At 35.0% G+C, this 13,627-nt stretch overlaps 1 protein-coding gene across 1 annotated transcript; it reads left to right on the plus strand.

The window, feature by feature from the left end:
* The first annotated feature begins 9,711 nt into the window (after positions 1-9,711).
* Positions 9,712-10,980, plus strand: LOC132001469 (elongation factor 1-alpha 1-like). Its single transcript, XM_059376167.1, has one exon. The coding sequence runs from the start codon at positions 9,742-9,744 to the stop codon at positions 10,978-10,980; it is 1,239 nt and encodes a 412-aa protein (XP_059232150.1). The 5' UTR covers positions 9,712-9,741.
* The last annotated feature ends 2,647 nt before the right edge of the window (positions 10,981-13,627 follow it).

Genomic DNA, 13,627 nt, shown 5'->3' on the forward strand with positions numbered 1-13,627 from the left:
TTTTCACTCGGTGATGCCATAAAAAAAAAAATGTGTGATAAACAGAATAATGACCCCTAACAATGTCTGTGTTCTAATCTCTGGGACCTGTGGGTAAATTACTTTCCATGGAAAAGGGGACTTGGCAGATACGGTTTAAAAAGCTGAAATAGAAAGTTTATTCTGTATTATTTTAGTAGTCCTGATGCTAAACTACTAGCTTTGAAGATAAAGGTAGAGGCCAAAAGCCAAGGAATGCAGGAGGCCTCTAGAACCTGGTAGAGGAAAAAAAAAAAATCTCCTTACAGCCTTCAGAAGGAATATAGAGGAATATAGCCCTACCTACATCTTGATGTTATAAGATTTCATCACCAGAACTGTAAGAAAATAAATTTATATGTTTTAATTCAATAAATTAGAGACAATCTGTTATAAAGCAATAGGAAATTAATACTAAGTATACATGGTCTTAAATATTTTCAAAATTAGTTTGGATAACAGAAGTTTTACCACAGGCTCTCATGATACAATATTCTGAGGAATAATCTTTAGGAAATTCTGCTTTAGCATAATCCAGATGCAGCAATGTTAGTAGTTAAAAGCCTCATATTCTAGAGCAGACTAACTGGGTCCAAATCCTGGACCTCCTACCTACTAGCTGATTCTTTTAACCCCTCCTGGATATTTCAGATTCCTTGCTTGTAAAATGGGAATGATAGTACCTACTTCAAAGACCTTTTATATGAGAATGAAGAGAGTTAATGTATACTAAGACTTTAGAGTAGTGGTTATCCTCCATTGTAAAAACAATGTTTGTTTGTTTGTTTGTTTATAAAAGATAGTGACACCATGTGAAGTTACTAGGAGATTGGGTAAAAAAGGAAATTACACCTAGCTGTACCTGAATATTAGATAAATGTGTAAGTCAAAGACTCTGTTTTTGTGGTAATAATGGACACATGACTCATATGGTAGTAGGGTTTTAGAGATAAACAGTTTCATCTTAATTTGATACAATAAAAGAAAGAATGATTTTAAGACCTTAATCTGAAAAAAAAAAATTTGTCCTGACCTCATGAATTCACATTATCCACAGACCCGAAAAGCAAACTCATTTTAAGAAGCAGCCCTACTTTGCCTACTTCTATTATTTGTTTAAATCTAAATCTCTGAAAACTATTCCCTTCCCACTTATCATTTCAATTAATTAGAAATTGCTTTCTCCCAATTAATATTATTACTTCATCATCTCTGTTATGTTTTTGTATTAAGGCTATTTTAATATAATACCACTTTATTCATTCAAATTCAATAAATATTTATAGTTTTAATGGACACCAGGTGCATCAGTACATGCTTGGGATAAAAAGTGAATACCCTTGGTCTTCGGCCATTTTCAGATTTTTATACTAGATTGCAAAGATTTTACTGAAAGAAAAATTAAGAAACATTTGTTTTAAATTGCAATGAAAATTAAAAATGCTCTATTATGTCTCAAATACTAAAACAAACAAGAAAAATCTATCCTAAAATAATATTACTGAATTTAACCTATAGGCTTTCCACTTTCCCTTTTTTATTTTCTATACAAAAAAATGTTTCATGAAAGAAAGGACAAAGCACTAGCACAACTACTGGAAAATAGTAATTCTTCTTTTCTTGCTCTTTCTTATTCTCTTCTTATTCCTCTTCTTTTCATTCCCTCTTTCTCGTTTTCTCTCCAGGGTTATTATAATTACTAAATGTATTTTCATTCATTGTTATCATCATTATTATCATCACCATCATAATTTTAATCATTATTAATCATCAGTTGTCACCTTCCTAAGAGTAGGGAATTGGACAGAAGGGATCCAGGGATCTGGATGGAAGTACAACAGAAAAAGCTTCAGGAACATTGATAAAAAGCAATACAAAAGACTTTAGAGGAGGGAGATCCAGGACCCTCTTCAACATTTCACTCACCCACCCCCAATGTTTTCACTGTGACAAAATATATATAACAAAAAAATAAGCGTTGTTATCATTTTTAAGTTTACATTTCAGTGGTATTGAGTACATTCGTATTATTGTATAACCATCACCAACATCCATCTTCAGAACTTTTCATCTTAAAAAACTGGAACTTTGTACCCATTAAACAATCACACCCTCAAATCCCCTCCCTCCAGTCCCTGTCAGCCACCACTCTGCTCCATTCTTCTTTTCTCTCCGTTTTTCCACATTCCCCAGCCTCTAGGAACCACCATTCTATTCTCTGTTATTGTGAGCTAAAAATTTTACGTTCTTTTCTTTCCTCTTCAGATTCCGTATGTAAGTGAGATCATACAACATTTGTTTTCTGTGTCTGAGATATTTCATTTACTATAAGGTCCTTCAAGTTCATCCATGTTGTCTCAAATATGTGCATATGTATATCTTAAATACATATTATGAATATATAACTTCAGTATATACATTTATATCCATACACATATATATAGCTCTACAACTAAATCTAATAATTAATTTCCAATGACAAAAAAAAATATGACCTTAGCTAATTGTATCCATTGGATATTGGAATATAAGTGCTTTGCTATTTCTCTTGGAATTGAGATATCTATGTCATAATCTAGAAATAAACTTACTATTTGATTTAAGAATTTCTGGGTGTACGGGAATAGAGAAAAAAATCAGTCGTTTCTTACTAAGAGATTTTTAAAAAGGCACATACAATTCTGCTATGAGTAAAAACTGAATCTGCTGGTGAAAATCAGACCCTTATTAAATTCTATGTCAAAAATAAAAAGTAAGATGACTTCCAGAAGACCAAGCATCATATCCACATGGGCTATGGACATTTCAGTTACAACAGTAATGTAGAATTAATACATCCTAAGTTTTTTCTACCTTTTTCCTTTAAAAAAGTTATGTCTACTTGGCTTTGCTCAGTTTTCTCAGCTATAAGTAAAAATATACACGTGGCCCAATGCTAGGTCACTGTGCAATGGGCATTATTGTCTTTCAGGTATATTTATTTATTTATTTAATGTTCACTTCCCAACTGCTGTACGACAAACACTTTGATAAGCACTAGGAACATAAACATGGACACAATACACTGCTATTCTGAAAGAGACTACATGCCAGTAAATAAGAAAGCAGTTATAAAAAGCGTTAATGACAGGAATTTATGTGGATATTATAGATACCCAAGAAAGAAGTAACCAAAGATGAAGATAAGCACAAGGGGTCAGAGGACTGCCATGGTGGACAGGTCTTTAAGGACACAGGCAATATTATTTCCCTCAATTCTCCCCAGTTTAATGAATGGGACTAAGGTTTTCTATTCACAGAAGATTAAAAGAGTGAGTATGGGATCCAAGCTAAGCCAATTATCTTCTCTCCGCTGTTTCTCAAGAATTTAAACTGAGAGATGTAGAAGTGACTCTGGCACAGGATCAAACTGGTGAAGGACAAGTGTGAATTTCCAGGAACTCTGCCCTTCAAATCCCTGCTGTTGAATTCTCTTCTTGAAGACTTCCTTTGTCAACTTCATTAAATTCTTCCTGTAGGGGTGCCTACGTGTCTCAGTGGGTTAAGGGTCTGCCTTCAACTCAGGTCATGATCCCAGATTCCTGGGACCTAGCCCCATGCTGGGCTCTCTGGTCATTGGGGAGCCTGCTTCTCCCTCTCCCTTTGCCTGCTGCTCTCCTTCTTGTGCTCTCTTTCTCTCTGTCAAACAAATAAATAAAATCCTTAAAAAGAAGAAAGTTCTTCTTGTGTTGCATGAGATTGGAACCCAGAAAATTAATCTTCTTTTACTCGAGGTTTGGAATCCTATCAAGCAAACAAGGAGGGGAAAAGTAATTCAAGCAAAATGATATATAATTAAACAAATATGATAAAACATAAATAGGTATGAGAAAGAAGAATTTAAAGTTCATGTCTCATAAAAATAAAAAATAAGATATGTTTTCTTTCCAAAGTTGGATCTAAGTCACTTATGCCTGTAGGACAAAAAAATCTAATCCCTTCAATTTATTTCCCACTTCTTAGTTTAAGAGTTCTGAAATATGTGACTACCAAAGCATGGAGAAAATAAAGACACATTTTTTTTCCATGAGAAAGATATTTTCCAGGATTCTGGAGGTAGAATATTAACGTTAAAATGAATTTCATACAATTTAGATACTAATAAAATGAATTCACCAAATTCTTAACCTGTAATGTTATGAATATTTAACAAAAGTTCAATATATTTTCTACAATGTTGCTTATAAAATTAATTTTAATAGCCCAGTCAGAAATATGAAAATTTAGACAGAATACAGTCTAAAAGAGGAAAGGAAAAGTAAAAATCCAGTAATACCTCAAGGTAGGGAAGAATGTGAACAAATGTGTAATGAGGCATTGTTCTGCCTTTGGTCATTATTACAGTAAAAACTGTACAGAGTCTGTCAGTAAAAACAGATATAACATATATTTATGTTATCAAAATATAGTTATACTTACATCAATATGTACTTCCCGTAATTATATGAATATAGTATAAATAATTACACAAAATAATTTAGTTATATATATTTATATATTTTATATAACATATTTTATGTACATACAACTTACACAATTTATATAACTGTATAATATATATATTTATATATATTTACATAACTATAAATTATATTTTTATTGTTGAGTTAATTAAACAGAAGGCTATTAGACTGAGATGACTCTAATGTCATGGCAGCCTACCTAAGCAAATCCAAAGCTACGTGTGTAAATGCTTCAAAATTGCAAAATTGAAACATAAGAGTAACCAATCACAGTCAACTAGGCTTTAAGCTATAGCCAATCAATAATTTCCTTACTTTGCTTCTGCCTTTTCTTTCTGAGTCTCTCCCCAAGCGCCTCTCAGTGGAATGCTCATGATCAATTACAGTTCGTCACTGTCCAAATTTGAACTGATTTTAACTCAAATAAACTCTCAACATTTTTAATATACCTTAGTTTATCTTTTAGCAGTTCATACAGAAACATATATAACATATACACATACATACACATATGATGTGTGTATGTGTATACATAAACAACTGCCAATGTGGGATAAATATGAAACAGAACATTTCTGTATTATATAGCAAACTCGGTAATTTTATTTTATTCTCTTTTACTCTTTATTTTATTTTCCTTTTCTTTTTACTTCACCCCTTTGGAAATGCATGTCATTAAGCTCTGTAGCATATCTTCTAAGCACTAACATTAATAAATTCAGTATTTTGCATTCCTCCTTTAAAGTCTAATTTCTGAGTTTTCTTGTTGTAATTTTCTTCATTTTTTTCTAATGTAAATATATAATGAAATTATCATCAGTGTTTCCCAAACATTTTCAAAATTTTGATGGCTATGATGTGACCTGGATTTAAAAAAAAATGCTTATCAAAAGTGGTTGTATTAAACAAAAAGAGAAATAGAAAGTAACCCAAAATTTAATCATGAGTATAGCTATAAAGGCTACACTCCTCCTGCATATGGAGAGGAGAGGAGAGCAATGTTACTTTTGTGATTTTTGTATCCATCTCTTTAGTGCCATAAAATGGTATTAAGGAAATATCAATAAATGTGTTTATTCAAAAATCTATTACTAACAGCTATGAAGTGAAAACAACCTAAATATCCATTAACCAGTTAATGGATAAAGAAAGTATGATTACACACACACACACACACACACACACACACACTCATGCCCAAGATGAATTTTATTCAGCCTTAAAAAAGAAAGAAATCTTGTCACAATATGATTGAGACTTGAGGACATCACACCAAGTGAAGTAAACCAGTCACAGGACAAATACTGCATGGTTCCACTTACATGAAGTATTTAAAGTAGTCAAACTCATAGAAACTGAAAGTGGAGTCTGATTGCTAGAACTAGGGGGAGGGGAATGGAGAGTTACTATCCAATGGGTGGAAAGATGGAGTCATACAGGATGAAAGGGTTTTTAAGATTTATTTTATAACAAGGTGTGTAAACAACTGTACACTTAAATTTTTCTTAAGAGGAATTTCATCTTATGTGTTCTTTACCACAATAAAAAAAATTATAAGGGTGAAATGAAATGAAAGATAGATGATATTAGAATTCACAAGAGGGAAAGATTAGTATGAGTCAAGGTTATCAGAGCAAGCTTCAGAAAAGAAGCTGAATTAAGTCACAGGCCTTGAAAGTTAGGTAGGATTTGGACATTTAGAAATTGTGGGGTTTTTTTCAATATTTAAACCAATTTTTTTAATTTTTAATTTTTTATAAACATATAATGTAGTTTTATCCCCAGGGGTACAGGTCTGTGAATTTCCAGGTTTACACACCTCACAGCACTCACCATAGCACATGGACATTTAGAAATTATTGACAAGACTGTTCTGGGCCAAAGGAAAAAGGCAAGCAATAACATGGTGGGAGGGGGCTTAGAGCATTCCAGAAATATTAGTTCATCTGTTCTTGAGCAGAGTGTGTGTGAAATAGGAAAGTAGGAGAAATACAAAGTAGGGTTAAAATAACCAGGTCCTGATTATGGAATAAAGTAGGCTAAGCAGTGCAGATTTCACATTTCTCTATAATAGAAAGAATTGGACATTCTGAGTCTTTAATGAATATGAAATGAAAGGAATAATATTTAAAACTTTTAGGATACTATATTTGCAGTTTATAAAAAAAAAAACATTGACAATGATGGGCCTTTACAAGGCAAAAAAAAAAAAAAACATATGCCTATCCATAACATTTTTAATTTTTCTTGTTTTTTACAGATTCATTGATGATATTAATAATTATAAATCCCAAAGGTTTACTGTACTTGTAGGTATACTAGGTGCTAGGAAAATATGAAAGGAACATAAAATACTGCCTTTCCTACTTTATCTATTTAAGAAACAAATCCAAGTCACTCAAAGCAATTGGAATATGACCAAATAATTCATATAACTCTCAAATTAATATGTAGTTTCAGTGAAGGGAAAAGTCAGGGGAGGGTCTGGTTTAATCAAGGAATGCTGGTCAGAGAGTCAGGGTAGGATTAATGGTTAAGAAAACGTGCTCTGGAATTAAAATGAACTGTGTTCAAATCTCTGCTATGTAATTAAGTGAGTGATCTTGGGCAAGTAAATTAACTGCTTGTGATGTTTCTTACTTTATTCAGTTGTGATGTTCTAGAAAATTGTATGTAAAACCATAAAATAACACTTACTACACAGTAGGAATTTAACACAGGGAATTTCCTTTCCTCTACCTTACCTTTTTCTTACCTTTTTCTAAGGATGAATCACAAAAGTCAGAAAAAAAATATATCAGAAAACATGCTATATATTTTGGGCTATAAATAATAATAAATTTTCAAGAATTAGAATTTTAATAATTAGAAAAAAGACAGAAAAACAAAATAATGAAAAAGATTACCTGTAATTCTACCTCACAGAATAAGTACACTTAGATTTTGTTCTCTGAGAAAGAGTTAGAACGAGAAAGATTCTACTTTTTCACCTAATAATATGAGAAATGCTTTTCCACATGTTTAAAACCATTTTGGAGATGCATCATCTTTAGTAATTGTCCAATTACCCATAATAAAGATTCAGCATACATCTATTTAACAGGTATTTATTGACTATCTCCTATGTACTGGGCACTGTTCTGAACACTCAAAATAGAACAGTTGACAAAACAGACAAAATTCTGGCTAATGGTTTTGAATAGTTTGAAATCATGATTGCTTCTAATTTTTCATTATTATAAATCACACAGCAACAAATGTCTTTGTCCATAAAGTTTCATGAACATCTCTGTTTGTTTCCTTAAGAAAGAGTTCTAGAAATAGAAATAAAAATATAAACTTTGAAACGTGATTTCTAGATAAGCTGTCCCAATTTTGTTCCGACCAGTAATATATGAAAATGGCCAATTAATCAGTGGCCAGTTATTTTTTCTTCACTTTGATTATATATATATATAAAATAAATATATATAAAATAAATAAAATATATATATAAAATATATATATATAAATATATATATATATATATATATATATATAAAATCATCACTTTCAACAACAACAACAAAAAAATCTAGGCTTATGTAATCATACTAAATATGTGAATCATGTTGCCAACCAGGCTGTGTCAAAGGCCATGTCAACTACATCTGACCCAACTATATCCCAGCAAATAGGATCTTAGATGGGTATTTGACTGATACTCTGGCCAGAAGATATATGGGGTGATGTGGCATAAAGGAATTTAGTCCAAAGCTTAGCCAATTCTATAGAATTTGAAATTAAAAAGAATACATCAATTTTCATGACTGAAGTTAAATATATAAAAAGAGTCTGTGATGCTAGGAAAAGGTCATGCAGTAAATAACCAATAATTAGGAAATTAAACCTTTGAGCTAGCAGAAACTATGAAATTAAAAAAAAAAAAAATCAGTACAGAGAGTACCAGTACAAAAGCAAGAACTGGATCTGAGAAGAAAATGAAACAGATTTACAAAGTAAACTAGAAATCCTTGTCAAAGAACAGGTATGTCCAATGAAAGAAATCAAAGAGAGTCCTAAATAATCATAATGATGGCAGAGCTAGTCTGCAAATCTTCCTTCTCCCTGTTCGCTGGCCCAGCAGAGAGAGAGAGAGAGCTGGAGTCAGAGAGGCAGAGGTAAACAGAATGCACAAAAGAAATGTGAGGACATGACTGGCAGTGACAGCACTAGAAACATAACACATTGAAAGGTGGAGAGAAAGAGTTTTCAGGGACAAACAAATGGAAGCACTTAGCTTTGCCCTGGAGCAGAACTGCAGTTTGTGCCCTTTCCATGACTCCATTCTTTGAAGGCATCTGAACATCCCAACTCCTTGCAACTTGGAATGAACTAAAACAATAATGCTTTGCAATTTATAAAATAATTTATCCTAAAGTGTCTCATCTAAATTCCCAAAAATCTCATGAAACATTCTGAGCAATTGTTTCTCTCTTATTTTGTTTTGACAGAGCGGGCTCAGAGAGAGTAAACAAGTCATTCCATCAGGTCTACTGATTCCAAATCATTTCCATTCAGAAAAAAAAAAAATGTGTCCAGATGTAATAAAAGTAACAGAAATCATACTAGCCAATGGAAACACACATACACACAAAATACAAAGATACAATTCCTGCCATCAACGAGCTCACAGTATAATAAGAGAGACAAACCATAAGTTATGGTACAGTTAATTACAGCAATACTTCTGTGTATAGAATCTTAATTACAGCAGAGATGACTTGAATCCAAATTTTAATGGATAGCAGGGAATTCCCAGTGCTATTCAATGGATATTCAGAAACAATGGGAATGGACACCTCCCCCCAAAAAAGGCAACTGGATGGAAAGACTTCATAAAGAAGAGAGATAACTACCTGGTACATCAAAGTTGGTCCATCAATTTCAACCGAATGAAAAAATGAGTTAATAATAACAATTTGACTCTTTCACAACAGGTTTGCTGCCAGAACACAGGTGTCATGAAAACCACTGCTCAACCTAAACCAGAATGGGGAAGGAAAAGACTCAATATCAACATTGTTGTCATCGGACACGTAGATTCAGGTAAGTCTACCACTACTGGTCATCTGATCTACAAATGTGGTGGGACCGACAAAAGAACCATTGAAAAATTCAAGAATAAAAAATAAAAAATGTTTAAAAAAAAAAAGAAAAATTCAAGAAGGAGGCTGCTGAGATGGGAAAAGGCTCCTTCAAGTATGCCTGGGTCTTGGATAAACTGAAAGCTGAACGTGAACATGGTATCACCATTGATATCTCCCTGTGGAAATTCGAGACCAGCAAGTATTATGTGACCATCATTGATGCTCCAGGACACAGAGACTTTATTAAAAACATGATTACAGGCACATCCCAGGCTGACTGTGCTGTCCTGATTGTTGCTGCTGGTGTTGGTGAATTTGAAGCAGGTGTCTCCAAGAACAGGCAGACCCATGAGCATGCCCTTCTGCCTTACACACTGGGTGTAAAACAACTAATTGTTGGTGTTAACAAAATGGATTCCACTGATCCACCCTACAGCCAGAAGAGATACAAGGAAATTGTTAAGGAAGTCAGCACCTACGTTAAGAAAATTGGCTACAACCCCGACACAGTAGCATTTGTGCCAATTTCTGGTTGGAATGGCGATAGCATGTTGGAGTCAAGTGCTAACATGCCTTGGTTCAAGGGATGGAAAGTCACCCGTAAAGATGGGAATGCCAGTGGAACCACACTGCTTGAAGCTCTGAATTGCATTCTGCCACCAACTCAGCCAACTGACAAGCCCTTGCGTCTCCCTCTCCAGGACATCTACAAAATTGATGGTATTGGTACTGTCCCTGTGGGCCGAGTGGAGACTGGTGTTCTTAAACCTGGCATGGTGGTTACCTTTGCACCAGTCAATGTTACAACTGAAGTCAAGACCATTGAAATGCACCATGAAGCTTTGAGTGAGGCTCTTCCTTGGGACAATGTGGGCTTCAATGTCAAGAACATATCTGTCAAAGATGTTTGTCGTGGCAATGTGGCTGGTGACAGCAAAAATGACTCACCCATGGAAGCAGCTGGCTTCACAGCTCAGGTGATTATCCTGAACCATCCAGGCCAAATTAGTGCTGGATATGCACCTGTTCTGGATTGTCACACAGCTCACATTGCTTGCAAGTTTGCTGAGCTGAAGGAGAAGATAGATTGTTGTTCTGGAAAAAAGCTGGAAGATGGTCCCAAGTTCTTGAAATATGGTGATGCTGCCATTATTGATATGGTTCCTGGAAAGCCTATGTGTGTTGAGAGCTTCTCTGACTCTCCTCCTCTGGGCCGTTTTGCTGTTCGTGACATGAGACAGACAGTTGCTGTGGGTGTCATCAAAGCAGTGGACAAGAAGGCAGCTGGGGCTGGCAAGTTCACAAGTCTGCCCAGAAAGCTCAAAGGCTAAATGAATTTTATCCCCAATACCTGCCACCCCAGTCTTTTTTTTTTTTTTAAAGATTTTATTTATTTATTTGACAGAGAGAGAGATCACAAGTAGGCAGTAGGCAGAGAGGCAGGCAGAGAGAGAGAGGGGAGGAAGTAGGCTTCCCGCTGAGCAGAGAGCCTGATGCGGGACTTGATCCCAGGACCCTGGGATCATGACCTGAGCTGAAGGCAGAGGCTTAACCCACTGAGCCACCCAGGCGCCCCAAAGATTTCATAGTAACACCAAAGCAGTGATACTCTTTTTTTTTTTTTAAAGATTTTATTTGTTTGATAGACAGTGAGAGAGGGAACACAAGCAGGGGGAGTGGGAGAGAGAGAAGCAGGCTTCTCACTGAGCAGGGAGCCCAATGTGGGGCTCGATCCCAGGACCCTGGGATCATGACCTGAGCCGAAGGCAGATGCTTAATGGCTGAGCCACCTAGGCACCCGCTTTGCCACCCCAGTCTTAATCAGTGGTGGAAGAACGGTCTCAGAACTGTTTGTGTCAATTGGCCATTTAAGTTTAATAGTAAAAGTCTGGTTAATGATACCATTGTAAAACCTTCAGAAGGAAAGGAGAATGTTTTGTGGACCATTTGTTATTGTGTATGTGTATGGCAGTTTTAAGTTATTAGTTTTTATAATCAGTACTTCTTAATGGAAACAACTTGACCAAAAATCTGTCACAGAATTTTGAGACTCATTAAAACAAATGTTTAATGAGAAAAAATAATAATAATAACTAGAACTTATTATTAAAGCAAGAGTGGGTGTAAGCTGAGAAGATAGAGAGAGAAGGTCATTTTTAGGGAGATAGGGTGACAATGGACTCTTTCAGGAAGTTTAAGTTATTTGACATGGTTGGAGAGGTGGGAGAATATATTAGAATTTGAATATTGAATGGCAGTCAGGTATCAAATCAGGCAGGGTTACTTTTTTTTTATAATTTTTTATTTTTTATAAACATATAATATATTTTTATCCCCCAGGGTACAGGTCTGTGAATCACCAGGTTTACACACTTCACAACACACACCCTCCCCAATATCCATAACCCCACCCCCACTCCCCCAAACCTCCTCCCCCCGGCAACCCTCAGTTTGTTTTGTGAGATTAAGAGTCACTTACGGTTTGTCTCCCCCCAATCCCATCTTGTTTCATTTATTCTTCTCCTACCCCCTTAGCCCCCCCGTTGCATCTCCACTTCCTCTTATCAGGGAGATCATATGATAGTTGTCTTTCTCCGCTTGACTTATTTCGCTAAGCATGATACCCTCTAGTTCCATCCACGTTGTAGCAAATGGCAAGATTTCATTTCTTTTGATGGCTGCATAGTATTCCATTGTGTATATATACCACATCTTCTTGATCCATTCATCTGTTGATGACATCTAGGTTCTTTCCATAGTTTGGCTATTGTGGTCATTGCTGCTATAAACATTTGGGTTCACGTACCCCTTCGGATCACTACATTTGTATCACCTCACACAAGTCAGAATGGCTAAAATTAACAAGTCAAGAAATGACAGATGCTGGTGAGAATGAGGAGAAAGGGGAACCCTCCTACACTGTTGGTGGGAATGCAGGCTGGTGTAACCACTCTGGAAAACAGCATGGAGGTTCCTCAAAATGTTGAAAATAGAACTACCCTATGACCCAACAATTGCACTACTGGGTATTTACCCTAAAGATACAAACATAGTGATCCACAGGGTTACTTTTTTAACACCATTTTAAGAAGTTTAGTCTTTATCCTAAGATCTCTGAAGATTAAGAAGAATTATTATATAATCACATTTGCTTTTTAGAAATATGTGCCTGGTGGCCTCATGAAGGATACAATGGAGGAACACAAAAATAGAGTGTAGGTAAGAAAGGAGGCTCTCATAGTGGCCAAGGAACAAGTCATGTGGGGTTCATATAAGGTAGGGAGAGTCAACTGAATAACAGGGCACAAATAAAAAAAGTAATTTAATGATTTATTAGCTCAATAATCAATCATCCATTAGTTGCCAAACTGATGGATAAAAGGAATGATAAACTGACCATTGGGTTATATTTGGCACATTCAGATCCTACAAAACAAATATTAAATACCAAAAAATAGAACAAATTAAGAAGAAGCTGAAAAATAAAAGAAAACCCAGGAGACAGAAGTGTTATGGGCTGAGAGAATTTTTTAAAAGGGAATGACCACAATGTCAAACGGCAAAGAAATGTTAAACAAAATAAGGACCAACATGTGTCTATGAGATTTGGCAATTAGAGCATTAGTGTTCTATGCAACAGCTGTTTCAATAGAATAGTTCAGACAGATGGCAGAGAGCAGCTGGTCGAAAGAGTAAGAATGGGAACCAAGGGGAGGAAACCAAAAGCCTAGAGATTTGTTCCTTACACCTTGTTAGTGATATCTTGCAAAAAGTTATCCATATTGGGGAAATATTAGGGTATTCAAGATTCAACTAGTCATTCAAGGGTCATTTAATAACATTCAGAGCAAAACATGCACCACATACTTGGAATAGACAAAGTACATTTCATTTTCAGTGTGAACCAAGCCTGTGAGACTAAAAATTTCAAAACATCAGAAATTGTTCCTATCTTTTTTCCCATTCTGCCAATACCTG

The sequence above is a fragment of the Mustela nigripes genome, chromosome 1, assembly GCF_022355385.1.
Source record: "Mustela nigripes isolate SB6536 chromosome 1, MUSNIG.SB6536, whole genome shotgun sequence".
NCBI classification, from domain to species: Eukaryota; Metazoa; Chordata; class Mammalia; order Carnivora; family Mustelidae; genus Mustela; species Mustela nigripes.

What these genes read in the sequence shown, in the direction of transcription:
- LOC132001469 (XM_059376167.1), top strand. Translation starts at nt 9,742, where the DNA reads ATGGGAAAAGGCTCCTTCAAGTATGCCTGGGTCTTGGATAAACTGAAA.